Genomic DNA, 15,347 nt, shown 5'->3' with positions numbered 1-15,347 from the left:
AGAAAAGATTGGGGCTAGAGTGCCCAAATCTGAAAACAAAGCGACACCTGTTGGCCCCAAAGCTTGGCGCCCCTTGCGGTATTTCTTTATTCAATTCCAAAAGTATGAAAGACTGAGTACAACAAAAATCAGCCAAGAGATTACACCTGTATGTCCAATCTGACGGCCCACAATACCTCTTGTTATCTGCTGAAGTAGAGCACGAGGGCTGCCCGTAGGTGCATACAACCAACAGCAATAGTTGAATAATGATGTGCTAATGATGCTAACCCAAGCTACCTATTTATAGGTTGGACAAGAGCTGGTCGGCCAGTATAAAAACAGTGGGCTGGCCGACTATGCAAAAATACTAGAATAATGTCTAAAAAATAGACAAAAATAGTAGAAAAATATCTAAAATAAGATGAATGCATGGCCTCATAAATCTGGCCAGATACAGCATGAAATATGCACATATATGCCCAATCTGGAGATGATAATGCCAACACAGAGAGGCTCTCAAAGGGCTTGATTCACTTGATTCCCAAGGAGGGTGGTGACAGATTGGAGTCCGGTAGTGGAGACCCATCACTCTTCTAGGGACAGCCGATAAGATCTTGGCCAAGGCCATCAGCAGGAGACTTTAGCCCTTTCTCCTAGACTTGATCCATGACACCCAGGCCGGCTTTGTTTAGGATCGGAGCATTCTGGACAACATCTTTACCTTCTGGGAAGAGACAGCTTCGGCCAGGATGCGGCAGCAGGACCTCATTGTGCTACTCCTCGATTTTGAGAAAGCTTATGATAGGGTGGATTGGAGCTTTTTGGAGGGTACTATGTGCCGGATGGGATTCCCCATGGAGTGGATTTGTCTAGTCTAAGGACTTTACTCAGCCTCTCACAGCCAGGTTCTCATTTAGGGAGCCCGTGGCGACAGATTTTCCCTCTCCCGCTTGGTTAGTTAGGGCTGTCCTCTGGCACCTTACCTCTTCCCATAGTCACAAGGGACGGGGGACGGGGACGGGGACGGGGGACGACCATGAGTAGGGAACGGGGACAGGGGAGGGAACGACACTCAAAAAATACTTAAAAAAAAAAAGTTTTTCTACTCCACACTTATTCTTTGGAAGTACATCAAAATGAGCACAAATTTACACTAAAATGTTAAGCTTTTGAGTCATATTAACAAAATACGCCAATCAAAGTGAAGGCGTTCATGGTTGATTGTATTAATAATTAAGTGGATACAAAATGAGTCATGACTCAAGAGTCAGGACTAAGCCTTAAGGAGGCAGAATACATGGACGGACTCAAATGAGTCAATGACAAAAAGTGCTAAGTGCACGCCTCATGGTCATGGGTAGCTTGTGCCAAAGAAGCATCAAGCTCATCCTCAGTCTCATCTTCACTGGCATGCTGCTCTTGCACCTCATCCTCTTGTTACTTTTCTTTTTGACTTATCTCCCACTCGGTGAAGGGATCTACCTTCTTGGTCATGCTCTTGCACAAGTTCGCGCTGACGAAGACAAGGTCATTGGCACGCTCTACCTCAAGTCGGTTCCTCTTCCTAGAGGCAATGTGGCTGTAGGTACTCCAGCGCTTGCAAAGCTTGCATGCCCATGGCCGAGAACCGCCTCCATGAGCGGATGGGGTGTAGTTAACCTCCTCCCACCATGTCCATCCCGTTGTCCTTCTACGGGAAGCCCCGGCACGTGAGGAGGATGCCATGGTTGAAGATGGCTTGAGCCTTGAGCCTTGAGCCTTGAGCCTTGAGCAATGAGAGAGAGAGAGAGAAATGAAATGAAATGAAATGATATATTAACGTCTTCAAAAGGCCAAAATGACTTATGAGACCAAAAAGGTTACAACAATTGGTGGATCTGATACAATGTCTGTGTAAGAAAAGCTAAAAACAACTAACTGAAAGTTGGAAGACTCAAGAGGCTTGGAAGTTGGAAGACTCAAGAGGCTTGAGAGAGAGAGAGAGAGAGAGAGAGAGAGAGAGAGTCTAGATAGTAGAGAGTAGGGCCTTGTGTGAGGCTTGGAACTTGGAAGTTGGAAGCTAGAAGAAGCTTGAAAGTTGAGGGAGAGAGACTAGAGAGAGTAGATATACTCAAGTCTCATAGAGTGTGGCTTGAGGCTTGAAAGTTGAGAGAGAGAGTTGCTTGAACTTTGAAGCCTTGAAGCCTTGAAAGTTGAAGGGGTGTGTGTGTGCTTGTAGCCTTGTAGAGGCTCATTCTTATATAGATATTAGATAGGCAAGAGAGAGAGGCAAGCCTCAAGGGCAAGAGAGAGAGAGAGAGAGGCAAGGGCCAAGGCAACAGCCATAAACGGCCAAGCCAACAGCCATAAACGGCTAGAAATGGCCAAGCGTCCCCAAACGGCAAGAAACAGGCAAAAAAACTGGCGGACTACGCGCAACGGCTCCCTGTTGCCCCCCCACAGTGCTTTTTCCCATAGCCGTCCCCGTTCGTGAAGGCGTCCCTGTCCCTGTCCCTGTCCCCGTCCCCGTCCCCGTCCCTTGTGGGTAACGCTTCCAGGGGGACGTCCGTCCGTCCCCGTCGCTGGTCCGTCCCGTTTCGGCGTACCTCCGTTCCAAGCCCTCGTCCCTTCCGTCCCTTGTGACTAGGCCTCTTCCTATTCGTCGCTGAGGCCATGAGTAGTTTTCTCTCACCCAGGAGATTGGGCTTCAGGGATTGTGTCTTCCCCTCCGCACACAGGAGGAGCTGTTGGACTCAGAGTTTGTAGACGACACAACAGCTTTCTTGGCAGGAGATGTGGGAAATCTACTGAGATTTGCGGAGGCGGTTGAGGTTTTGTGTTGCGCATAAGGAGCACAGATCGATTGGCACATGTCTTGTGGTTTTTGGGTAGGCTCAGCACCCGCCTTGACTTCGCGACGAGTTGAGGATTTCCAGTGGATCTCGAGGGGCACTCTAGTTTGATATCTCGGTTGCCATATTGGCATTGATCTCTCTCCCGAGCAGTAGCTTGCCCCGTTTCTTTTGAGTATTCGGAAGAAGCTTCTTTATTGGAGCTCGATCCCTAGTAGGCAGGGTGGTGGTGGCGAACTAGGTACTTCTGGCCACCATGTGGTACATCACTTTGTGCTGGGTTTTTTCTTGGGCCCCAGTTAGGTGTTTCTCCATTTTTCCCTATTTTTCCCATTTTATTTTTGGTCGTCGGGCAGTAGAGTGTTGTCGTGGCTGTTTATAGATCTGGCTGACTGCCTTTTTTTCTAGTCGTGAGCATTCTGAGTTGTTGTCGGTGTGTTTTGGGCTGGCCAACGAGCAACCTAGGGCCATATATATATGTGGCCCTGCCCCCCACACCTTTTGTATCTTGTATTGGCCTATGGGGGTAGAAAGGCCTATGCAAACAACATTATGTAGAGAGGCATTATTTCTTGTCTTAAATATTCCGAACAATCTAGAGATGAATGCATAAGGCTGCATGCATACGTCTTTTGTATAAGACTACTATGCATTATGCATAAACCTATGCATAAGGTCGTGTACATAAGGTCCTTGCCTATGATTTTATGAATAGGGTTTATGCATGCATAAGTCCATATTCCTAGGCATGAGGCCAATGCAAAAGGATATATACATGAGGCCTTTGTGTAGAAGCCACTTATGCATATAATCATAAGGGTATATGAATAAGTCCCTATGGGTAGAAGGCCTATGCAAAAAGCATTATGTAGAGAGGCCTTAAGTTGTTGGTCCTATACATAAGGACAAAGGAATAAGACTAGTCACCAAAGGCATAGGTGCCCGTGGATAAGCCCTTATGCAAAAAGTCTTGTACTTCCCATAATTCAACGAGATAATGTCATAGCCCTCATGAATTATGCTTAGGTATATGCATAAACCTTATGTTTAAGAGCATGATTTATGCATAGGGTAATGTAAAAGACTTGAAACAAAAGGGCTACTCCTTAAGCATCTTAATTTGACCTAGACATTGTTTAAAGTTAGCAAAATCCTTCTCCGTTTGAAGGGACGAGGAAAAAACCTCTTCAAATTGTTCAAAATATATGTACTTTGATTAAAGTATTAAAGTTTAAAGAAAAACCTTATTAAAATTGCTTGATCTCCCCTTCACAATCCATGTTGACAAGGTTTAATGTAAGATTTTAAAAAAATAGCTTTTAAACATTAACAAAAATCTTTTAAAAGAGGACAATGTTCTACCATGTTTTGAGGCCATAATCTTTTTTAAAATGTCAAATTAGGTGTTTTAAAGATGCAAGAGAGACTAGTGTTTTGTGATCTTGCGTATAGAGTAGAGTTTCTATAGCTTCTCTCTCTCTCTCTCTCTCTCTCTCTCTCTCTCTCTCTCTCCTGCGTTTTGCTCTCTACAGCAGTTGTCTTTCATTTCTGCTGTGCATTCTGACATGGTATCAGAGCCTCAGGTGGCTTGAAGCTTGGAGACAATGGGACCTTAAGGGTTTGCTGATTTGTGGTGCTGATTGGAGATTGCTTTGGCTGTCCGGGACTTGGAGATCGGGTAGAAGGCGGCCATCACCTTTGGACAGCCACCTTGCATACTATTTGCAGCCTCTTCTTTATTCTTTTTTCCCACCCACCCTCCCTTCACAAGACCTTGTGAACCCTTGAGATGGCTGAGAAGCACGTGAAGATCCCTACTCTCCCCACATTCCTGATGGATCGACAGTTGGACGGGAACAACTACAGCATATGGAAGGTAATGATGGAGTCGGTCTTGGAGTCTTGGTGTTCCACGGCCAGAGTTGGAGGATGGGGAGCTTTTATTCTCTACTCGGAAAGACGGGAGGCTTAGGCACAGTTGTGGGATCGTGTCAATGCCCGTGTGCGTTCTTTCATCTTCCTTAATTGCACACCAGAGGTGATTTATCATATAAAACATATGACGCTGGCCAAAGGGATTTGGCAGCATTTGGCTTCTCTGTATAACAGGGTATCACCCATGAAGAGGATCTCCTTGGAAGTGCAGATGCGGGTGATGAATCCTGCAAAGTCTTCAACAATGCGGGAGCACATCAACAAGTTACAGGCTCTGCAGAGCAGGAGGTTCTTCAGGCTGGGAAGGAGATATCTTCAGAGGACATGGCCATCACTTTGTTGTCTCACTTGCCCTCTCAATACTCGGCATTTTACTCCTCTTTGATCACTAGTGGCAGGCTCAGCACCATCACATGGGAGGAGCTTGTGCCTATGGTCTTGGACCAGGAAGAGCATTCTACAAACCCTCCACAAGGCGGAGGTTCTGAGGCCTTGATTGCCCTAAATTGTGTGTTTATCTGTTGCCCACCAGGGATTCTTGGGATTAAGCATGTCCATGTGCATGCACATGACAATGAGATTTCCCACAAGCGGATGGGTTGGTTGTGTTTAACTACACTAATTGCCAGTGTTTATCTGTTGCCCACCAGGGATTAGCTTGGGATTAAGCATGTCCATGTGCATGCACATGACAATGAGATTTCCCACACTAAAATTGCCCTAAATTGTGTGTTTATCTGTTGCCCACCAGGGATTAGCTTGGGATTAAGCATGTCCATGTGCATGCACATGACAATGAGATTTCCCACAAGTGGATGGGTTGGTTGTGTTTAACTACACTAATTGCCAGTGTTTATGTCCTCATAGAATCCTCTTTGAACAAGAATGTGAAAGAGCCATGGCTATGCTACCAATGAGACCAAAGTAGGGGCTTGCCACGTAGCTATTAATATAATTAAACGCTTTTAAAATGGCCACAACTGAAAAACACATCCACATGAAAGTTGAAAAATATAAACTTGCACATGTGACATTGCACACTGAGGCGGAATGGGTTGATCCTCTCTCACCATTTGGTCCCTTGAGCGTCTTGATCAGTGTTTTGGGGCAAGCCCATACACAAAATAGAACCAAGGTGAGAATGGGGATTTTCCACAAAAGAAAGCTGAAGCTTCACTGGCAAAGAAAGGCCTAAAAGATGGCTACAGTGCATGTGCAACATGGGAATTTAATCAATAAAGTGACTTATAAGGTTTATAAGTCAGTGTGTTCACACATCATTAAAGATGGGCTGGGCTTATTATTATTTGGGAATGTACAAGTAAATAGAAGGAGGCGCCTAGACAGAACAAATCAGCAGTTGATAGCCGCTATGCAAGCAAATGTTTTGTCTATTCTCCCTACATTGGCGAACCAAGGCGCAAGTTCCTCCACCACCCCATCCACAACCGTCCATACGAGCTCAACTGAATTTGAGTAAATATGATGGTAAGCATGATCATACTGTAGTTTTACAATTTATTCATCAATTTGTCGCATATTTTCCTTTGGCTAAGTTTTCAGATCCAACAAATCGAGTCCACTTGGCAGGACCTCACCTTTCAGGCGAAGGCTGAAGCGGTCACTTGGTGGCAACATTGGTTGAGTCTACATGTAGACCCATACACAGGGGCTCCACATTATGTATGGGACACCTTTGTGTCCAACCTAAAGAAAAGGTTTCTTGCTCCACTTTACATGACCAACCTTGAGGATGAGTTTTACAAACTCTCCTAAAATGGGTCACGTGTGCTAACTTACTCTAATAAAGTAATCATGTCAGCACAACAGCTAGGTATATCCGAGGAGGATAAATTGAAACAATTCATTAGAGGTCTGGATACAAACATCAGGTTTATTGTACGTAATTTTGAGCCACAGTCTTATGACAAGGCCCTCACTGTTGCTCAGAATCAGGAAATGATGTTGAACGGAGGTAAGTCCAAGCAACCCCAGACTTAGCTCCAAACCCCAACAACCATCATCCACAACCCAACAATCATCATCTCAGGGGGAGAAGGGGGTTAGGATAGCAAAGACAATAAGAAAGAATCCGAGAACACTTCAAGAGGAAAGAAGGATAAACCCTTTGCACCTTAGAAAACACCTGAGGAAAAGGCCAAGGAGGACATTATTGGTGGATATCTCCAACCAGAAGAGCAAACACGGTATACGGGGGAGAACAGATGTTTCTTTTGTCACACTGTGGGGCATGGTAAGAAAGATTGCACCAAGTGGTAGGCTATGCAAGCAGCTAGGGCCTCTGCCTCCACAGTAGCCACTACAATAGCTACAGCTACACCTCCCGCATCAGCCACCAATGCAATCCAACTCTTACCCGCCTTAAATGCCGTACCCACAATGGTATTTGACGATAAGTAGGTTGAGGAGCAAAAGAAAGCTCTCATTCGTGCCTATGGCACTGCAAAGGGGCAACAATTCATTGTTCATTTACAGCCCTAATCGGTGCCCCAAACATAGAAGCATGCCCATGTGGCACCAACATTACATGTGTGTGGAAGCGTGTGTATGCAAGTTGAGATCTACACTTTGGGACTGTTTGTTGTTGATTCAGGAACTTGCCCTGCTGTCTTAGACTTGGGCACAACACATTTGGCATTGAATGTCTGATTAATGACCATGAACCACTTTTTTATAGCCTCCTAGAGGCTGGTCATGGGCTGGTCGGCTATTCTTTGTTTAGCCTGGAACAGAATATTGTAGAAGTCTTTGATTGTGTTCATATATGCTCAAACAATGGGCACATGGCATGGGCATTGTTGGGCACCTGTTAGGCTGCTAAACCTGCCCCAAAATATTCCGATTTTGCCCCTAACTCTGCCCTTGAACCTGCTAATGTTGAGAATCATGTCCATGTGGCATGCCACTAACTGATGCACATGACATCTCCTCGTGCTTTGTTTGCCTTTGCTTCACTTTCACTTGGGTCATACATTCCCCTTGTGACCTTGATGCACTTCCCTCTATTGGAATCCAGAGTGATTACACATGATGGCACAAAACACAACATGCCAACCCTCACATAATCTGGGAAAAACTGATGACGATAAATTGGGTCTACAACTCTCAAACAAGTGCTTGTCACAAGTAACAGAGCTGAGGAATTTGAATGAACATCTTCCTCCTTGTGGTCTGACTATAGCCTATAGGCGCAGCAATATCTATTCAAGTTCCTCGTCCAACAGTACTTTTGGTTCTGCACGCTCCATTGGAACAGTACTTTTGGTTCGGCACCCTCTATTTTGGCCTGTAGCATGCAAGAAAAGCTGTTTTTTGGCATGCTAACATCAACATTGGTACATATATGGTGTGAATGTATGAATTAATAGACCATAAAAACATCTTGATTCAGCAAGTTCAATCAAAATTTTACGATTCATAACTCATGAGAGTGTAGTGAAAGCCCCGAATCTGCTATGCACATCTTGGGCGAGTAATGCACAGCTGTAAAGGCAGATTGAAAGCTGCAGGTGGAGTGTGAAACAAGGTACAGAAGTGTAGTACACAACGAAGCGGGCCAAAAAAGGATAAGTGCAGGTTTCTTGGGCCCTAATAAAAAAAAGCGTAACAAACGTTTACGAATTAATTCATGCCGTTTCAAAATGTAAGAGACGTGTTGCTATACAATTATGTCCTGCATTCAGCTTGCAGGTCCAACCTTCTCATCAAACTTTTGGGGTTCATGTGAACAAGCTCTTTATAGAAGAGATGCTTTGCATAGGATTGAGAATTAGGGCTTGACTTAAATGTGGCAAGAGTTTTTATGTATGTTTACAGGTGGGGCTTGGAAGGCCAGCCTGTTTCTACTGAGGCTCTTGAGAACCTGTCCCAGCTGTCCCGTAAGCAGCCTCAAATCCTTTCCTTGAGAGAAATGACACCACCTTTAAATCTCGTAGTATGTAAGGCATGGGGCTATGGTGTGATCTGCAGTCTCCGCTTCATGAACAAGCTGTCTGATGGTGCCATGATGACAAATCTCTTTAGATATATCTAAACTCTTGCTTTGTGTGTATGCAGTATGTGAGGCCAGGTGCTGCTCCTTTGTATGGAACAGGGGTTGCCCCTGCTGGTCAGGCTCCAGGCAGTAGAATTGGTCCCTTGAAAGGTGTCAATGGAAGGGGTGATTGGCGGGGATCTGGCAGGGGATCATACGGCCCTCAAGCTACATCACAGTTAGGCTTGTGGCCCCCACAGCCTGGATACGAGTACACTCTTCCACCTTCAATGTGAGTGTGTTGCCTTTAAATAGTTTGTATGCAGCTTGTGGTCTTGTGTCAGCCAAAAAAATTCACGCAGCTGCTCTATGCAGGACAGTGTTTGATATTGACTTGGAAGCTTTTGATGAAAAGCCCTGGCGGCAATCTGCCATAGATGTCACAGATTTTTTCAACTTTGGCTTTGACGAGACCACCTGGAAGGATTACTGCAAGCAGTTGGTAGCCTTTTTGCTTTCCGCTTTTTCATCATTTGAAAACTCAAAAGTTGTTTGATCATAGCTTTTGGGGATTCGTCTTAAAGTCCAGCCATCTAGTTATATAATGTAAAGATTCTTCTTGGACAGGCTCAACTACGACTGGAGTCTACCATGCAGAGTAAGATTAGAGTGTATGAAAGTGGGCGGTCTGAGCAGGTGTGGAATCATCATCAAAATTTGATTGTGACTTTGTCACTTTGTCTAGAGTGGCGTCTTCTAAAATGTGTTCTCTAAGTCCCCTTTTTTCCTGTAGGAGTATGATCCAGACCTACCCCCAGAACTAGCTGTGGCTGCAGGCTTGCATGAAGTAGGTGACAGGAACCAGCATCGTTTGGTTGAATCTGAAGTCACAGCATCAGCAATGGGACGTCGAGGCTACACTCCAATGATTGTAAGTCTGTTCTAGCTCATTATTGCATGCATTATATTGGCTTGTTTATATGCATGCATGTGCTCACTAGAACTCGGAGGTTGGGCCTTCTAATTCCAGAAACCGAAGGTATTTAGGCTGCATACAAGACTTTTTCAATACATTTTGTCATTGTCATTGGCCACTGTTTTCCTGTGCAGCCTCAAGGGGGGCCTATAGAGGTCGAAGGTATTTAGGCTGCATAAAAGACCTTTTCAATACATTTTGTCATTGTCATTGGCCACTGTTTTCCTGTGCAGCCTTTAGGGCGGCCTATAGAGGTCGAAGGTGGGCTTGGAGACCGACGACCGTCTTCAGATTTGAGAAAGCAACGCATTCGTGACTCTGATAGTGTATCAACTTTTACCAGAAACCTATTTTTGACTCCTTCACATTTTGAACATGCTGCTTGTTAATATACGCTATGTTGGAATAATTGAGTGTTTTTTGGTGAGCAGATAATTTTGATTCATGCAATGGAGGAAGAGGAATTGGAAGCACAAAGACTACATGGTGAAAACACAGGAGGGATGGGTGGTGAGGCAGATAAAGAGGATGAAATGGATGATGATGAGGAGGAGGAGGAGCAGCAGCAGGAGGAGGAAGAGGAGGAACAAGTGGTGGTCGTCACTAGGAGCACCCTAAAGGCAAGACCGCAGCAACATGTGTGGCGCAAAGAGCAGACGTTTGGCTCAAAAAATCAATTGACTAGAGGAGAAAATGTATCACTCATGGTGGAGAGCTCTCAGAAAATTAACGAACAAAGATTGAGAATTGGTTTTGATCCCAGTGGTTTTTCTACTGACCGGAACAACATGCAAGCACATCCCCTAGCAGGCAAACCTGTTGCTGCTACTGAATCGGGCAAATTTTCAGGGGAATCTATCTCTGCTACTCATAGGTATATATGTTTTTTGAATCTGACAATGTGCATAATGGAGTAGCAACAATGGGTTGCATGTTTATGAAATGCAAACCATTTGTGAAGGCGCCAAAAACACATAAGAGACCATCCCTCAGAGGTGTGAACTAAGGCTGATTAGAGACATCTGTGCGCCTGTCAGCAGGGGCCATCCTGGCTGCCCGTGCATGATGGATGATCAATCTTTCCTGTCCTACTGAAAGGGTAGTCATGCTTTTCTATAGTGGTGCTTCACTGTGAGGCTGTTCCATGTTTTTGACAACCTTAGCGAACCAGTAGGGGTGTATGTAAAATGGGAACGTTCTCATGAGGTTAAGATTGAACTAGTAATCTGCTGAACTTTCTGTCAATGTATTTTCTGGTTGCAACAGGGGCTTGCAATCTCCTTTTTGTTTTCTGGAAGTTTTCATTGTAGTTTGTAATGCCATCAAAATATGAAGCATATTGCTAACTGGTTTTTTGGTTGATAACTTTCAGAGAGTCGTCTTCAAGGCTACAAATTACATCCAAACTGGTAGCGGAAGAAAGAAGAGATTTGGATCAAATTCCTAGCCAGAGTGGCGGTCTATGTCAAGGTGCTGAAAGCAGTCCAAAGAGCCTCAGTGATGATGGTGAATCCCATGTGAAACAGCACACAGGTAGGGAGGAGCAGATACAAAGCCAAGAAGGAAGTCATGTGGGCGACGACATGAGCCCTGACAAGCATCACACTGAGCGATCCACAGGTCCTGACCGATCTACAGGTCAACAAGTGAGTGATCTCAATGCAACTACATCAAGGGAGGTTTTTATCCAGGACAATGTCCCTCAGGAGGTCCAAGCCAGTAGTCCCGGATGCTCATCAAAAAGACAGAGATTGGTTTCACCTGAAGGCTCTCACACAGCTTCATGGGACAATTATGACATACAAAAATCAAGTAGAAGTGTTGCATCCAAAAAGGAGTCAAGGGACAGTGGGGAATCTGCACGAGATGGGCGAGAAGGTAGTTTACAATACAGGAAGAAGCTTAAAAGCTATTCTGATATGAACAGGGGAGATGAGCATAGGGATTCTAGAGAGGGGTCTGAGTCCTACCGTAAGAAGCAAGCTTTCACACTTAGCAGGCATGACCTTGAAAATGAAATCCACTCCCATGCTGATAATCTACTGGAAACCAGAAAGAGACCAAAGCAGGGCATAATGGAAAAAGATACAGAGAAAGAGTTATCAAGGCACTGGAAAGACAGAGAAGAAGATACTTATGCCCAGAGTAAGGGGAGAGAAGAGGAAGCAGGGAGGAGGGGGTATCTGGCCAGAGAGGCAGTGCATTACAAGGAAAAAATGGAAAACCAACCAGAATCAAGGAAGAAAGATGAGGAGGACAGAGAGGCAGCATATTACAAAGACAGAGGAGGAAGCCGGCCAGAATCAAGAAAGAAAGACGAGGAAGACAGAGAGGCAGCATATTACAAAGACAGAGGAGGAAACCGACCAGAATCAAGGAAGAGGGAGGAGGACGACAGAAGGGACAGGCAAGCTTTGAGAAAAAGGGATGTAGAGGATAGGAGAGACAGGCTTGACAGAGGTTATCAGTATAAAGAGAAAGAAGTGGAGCCCTTGAGTTGGCGCAACTTAGAGAGAAGAAAGAGGGAGGAAGAGTACAGGAGAAAGGACTGGTCAGAGGAGGGAGGAGGTCACAATAAGAAAGAAAAAGAGAAACATGTTTCAGAGAGGCATGACCGTGATTTGGATCAACATTCGCGGAGAAAGGAGGAAGAATCCTGGAAGAGGGAGAGGCTCGAAGATCATCACAGATCCAAGGCACGTGATGGATCATTGAGAGACAAAGAGGACTCACGGCAACGGAATGGAGAGTACCAAGACCCACATGGAAGAGCCTACAAGGATGAGGAAAGAGCTGCACAAGTTGGAAGGAACACCAGGCGGCATGATGAGGACAGGTCTTGGCATGGAAGAGATGAGAGTCGTGTGAGTGAGAGCACCAGGTCTGCAGAGCCTAGAAGCTACACAAAAGATAAAAGGAAAGATTTGGATGATTATGGCAAGGACAAAAGCCGGTCTCACGAAGGCAGGGTCAGGTCTTTGTCTGATAGAGAAGGTTTGCATCTCTCAGAAAGTCGTGATAGAGATTCAGGCAAACATGGTAGGCTTTCTGATGACCCAAGGACATCTGAAAGAAGGTTGCACTTAGATAAGCATAGATCTGATGCCAGAAGAAGTAAAGAGTCTGATAAAGAGATGAATGACTCGGGTTCTCAATTGGGAGACTATTCAAATACGAGCCGGAAAAGGAAAGCTGCAAGTGACAAGTATGAGATGGTGAGGCTTAACTTCTATGAGCTATTAGGGTGATTACTGGGTGTGTCAGTGTGCTCTGTGGTTTTTAGTTTTGGTATGCTTTTTGGCAGCGGGTTTGAGTGGGTGGGGGCTGCATTGCACAATGTATATGGAGCAAGGTTGTGCTTGTAAACAAGTTCTTGTGCCAAGTTCTACAAATCACACCTGTAAGGAGAAGTGGCTCTTTGTTGTGGCTGTTGAGCTCGTATCTGTTTTTCTTAGCAAGCAGTTTATGGCGGTGAAGGGTTTTGAATCAGAGCTATGTGGAGGATTGCTTTAGAAATGTCACCTATACTTGAATGCATGCTTCTACAAAGTTCCATTTTCCGAATGTCTTGCTGTATATTAGCACTACTGATGAGGATAAAGAAGGTGTGTGCCTGGACACTTCCATCGGGCTGGGCACTTTACATGAATGGGCAGGGTCCTTACTAAGGTGAGTTTCAGCAGCTTTCCTTACGGTAAAGTGTGGTCCAAGGGGTGAGAGCTCCTAGACAAAGCTAGTTGGGGTCGCCAAATACATTTGTGAACAAATTTAAGGTCTCCACTGACCACGCCCAAGGATTATCTGACCTAGAACTGAAATCCTAAGGAGGTTTCATAGATTTGACACCGTACACATCGCATGACCGCAATAGATTGTGGCTAGCGACTTACCACCCAACCATAGGTTTAGTGCCTCAAATCACCCTTGAGCTTGAGGTCTAATTGCCCTGTGAGATTATGGATTACTTAGTGCTGATGGCCCCAACTGAGTGTCCCATACCACTAGGCTGAACCACCCACCTTGCAGCTCCCATGGCCATGAGGTCTTGCATGCCCCTGGCAGCCCTCTTGTCTCCCGTGTGGATACCTCAATAACTCGTAAGTGTTCCCAAGGCACTTATATAGCAATAACTTGGCTATTATTTTCCCTTGCTTTATTTATAAGCTTTTAGCCATTATTAGTCCTAGGCTATTAATTATAAGGTCTTAGCCAATCTAGACCTTATCTTGCTACCACCCTTAACCCACGTGTGAATCCTCCAGGTCCCCACGCCCTAGCTAAGCCCTTAACCCTAATCTTGGGTTGACCCTAACTCTAATCTTGGGTTAGTACATGTCCCTAGCCCAAAACCTAGGCTTGTCAAGATGTAACATACTGCCCTCCTTCTATTCGATTTATGTCCTCGTGAATGGATAAGGAGACAAGACTATGTAAGTGAATCCTTTGATCTGAACATCCATCCAGAGCATCTACTCAAGTCTACTATATCTTACGTAGGCTAGTGTAAGACTTCTCTTGTAGACCTTGCTACAAAGGTCCAATCCAACTCTCGTCCAAGAATCCCAATAGGACATCCAGTTGTAGAGTGCTACAAGCTCTACCATAACAACCCTAGCATAGATCCTCAACACAACTCAAATGCCATACCAAATGGCATCCTGCATTAGTTGTTGGCAAACACTTGTACTTTCAATACAATATTCCAGCCCCAAGATCTCCCATGTCCAATCCTCATCTAAGATTGAACGGAGATTGTGTCCTTGAACAACCTGAAGACAATACACGGCTTCCAGCTACTTTTCACCCCACCAAATTGGAATGAGCTTAAGATTATCAAAAGTCTATGCAATCCCATTAATAGAGATCCTGAAGGACAATGGTTATAACATATTCCACCTCTTAACATATATTCCAAGGTTGCCTCATGTATCAATAGTATTTGGCAATCACGAAAGAGTGTGTGATGAATCATAAAACTTGTCACCCCACGAGTGGTGTCCCAATGCTTAGACAATGAAGAAAGTCTCTTATCTTGTTGTCACTCATAGACTAGCGTTGTTCCTCATAATTGTTGGCTGATGTGAGGGAGCTCTGCAAGAGAACACACACAAAGACACACAGAGTTAAGCTCAAAGAGAAACGTGAAAGTGAGACGTGTTGGAAAAATGTACTTGATGATAATGAAAGTACAAAGTAGTGAGTACTAAATACTCTAAGGCTCAAGGCCCAACACACAAGGGTGTGTTTCCACGGAAAAAAAACCTTTGTCTAGCCAGAGTGAAAAGTGCACGTGGGTAAAGGTGTTCACACCAGGACTTCCCGAAGGCCAAAGGGCTAACCCCCCTAAAGTGAATGTTGTGAACGTCTACAAGGTGTAGCAAACTACCCTGGTAGAGGTAATAAGTTTAAAGCTTTGCGGAAAGCTTCAAACTTCTCTCTCGAAAGAGACTTGGTAAACCCATCTACCACATTGGCGTGTGGAGGCATGTAAGTCAAGGCTATCTCTCCTTCATGGAGCCTCTCCCTAACATAATGATATTGACATAAGAAAAAAAACAAACAAATTATAATGTGTTCTAAGGCAGCTTTTTGAGATGCTCTTTCTAGGTAACATCTTTACCTTGTATAT

The 15,347-nt window shown here is 44.8% G+C and overlaps 1 protein-coding gene across 8 annotated transcripts in view; it reads left to right on the top strand.

The window, feature by feature from the left end:
• Window positions 1-15,347, top strand: part of LOC147607906 (uncharacterized) — a 95,444-nt gene that overhangs the window by 16,972 nt on the left and 63,125 nt on the right. For 7 of the 8 annotated variants that reach the window (XM_086789947.1, XM_086789942.1, XM_086789944.1 and 4 more), the window contains 7 exons: window positions 8,826-9,034; window positions 9,118-9,244; window positions 9,370-9,438; window positions 9,536-9,673; window positions 9,952-10,044; window positions 10,150-10,592; window positions 11,091-12,933. In XM_086789947.1, coding sequence (XP_086646073.1) covers window positions 8,826-9,034; window positions 9,118-9,244; window positions 9,370-9,438; window positions 9,536-9,673; window positions 9,952-10,044; window positions 10,150-10,592; window positions 11,091-12,933 — 2,922 coding nt within the window. Of the gene's footprint in view, window positions 1-8,825; window positions 9,035-9,117; window positions 9,245-9,369; window positions 9,439-9,535; window positions 9,674-9,951; window positions 10,045-10,149; window positions 10,593-11,090; window positions 12,934-13,022; window positions 13,119-15,347 lie in introns of all 8 variants that reach the window. The other variant, XR_015264610.1, reaches the window with a different exon arrangement.

The sequence above is a fragment of the Cibotium barometz genome, chromosome 54 (genome assembly GCF_041138505.1).
Source record: "Cibotium barometz isolate CiBa-2024 chromosome 54, ASM4113850v1, whole genome shotgun sequence".
Lineage (NCBI taxonomy): Eukaryota > Viridiplantae > Streptophyta > Polypodiopsida > Cyatheales > Cibotiaceae > Cibotium > Cibotium barometz.
This window is presented reverse-complemented; position numbering and strand designations above follow the sequence as displayed.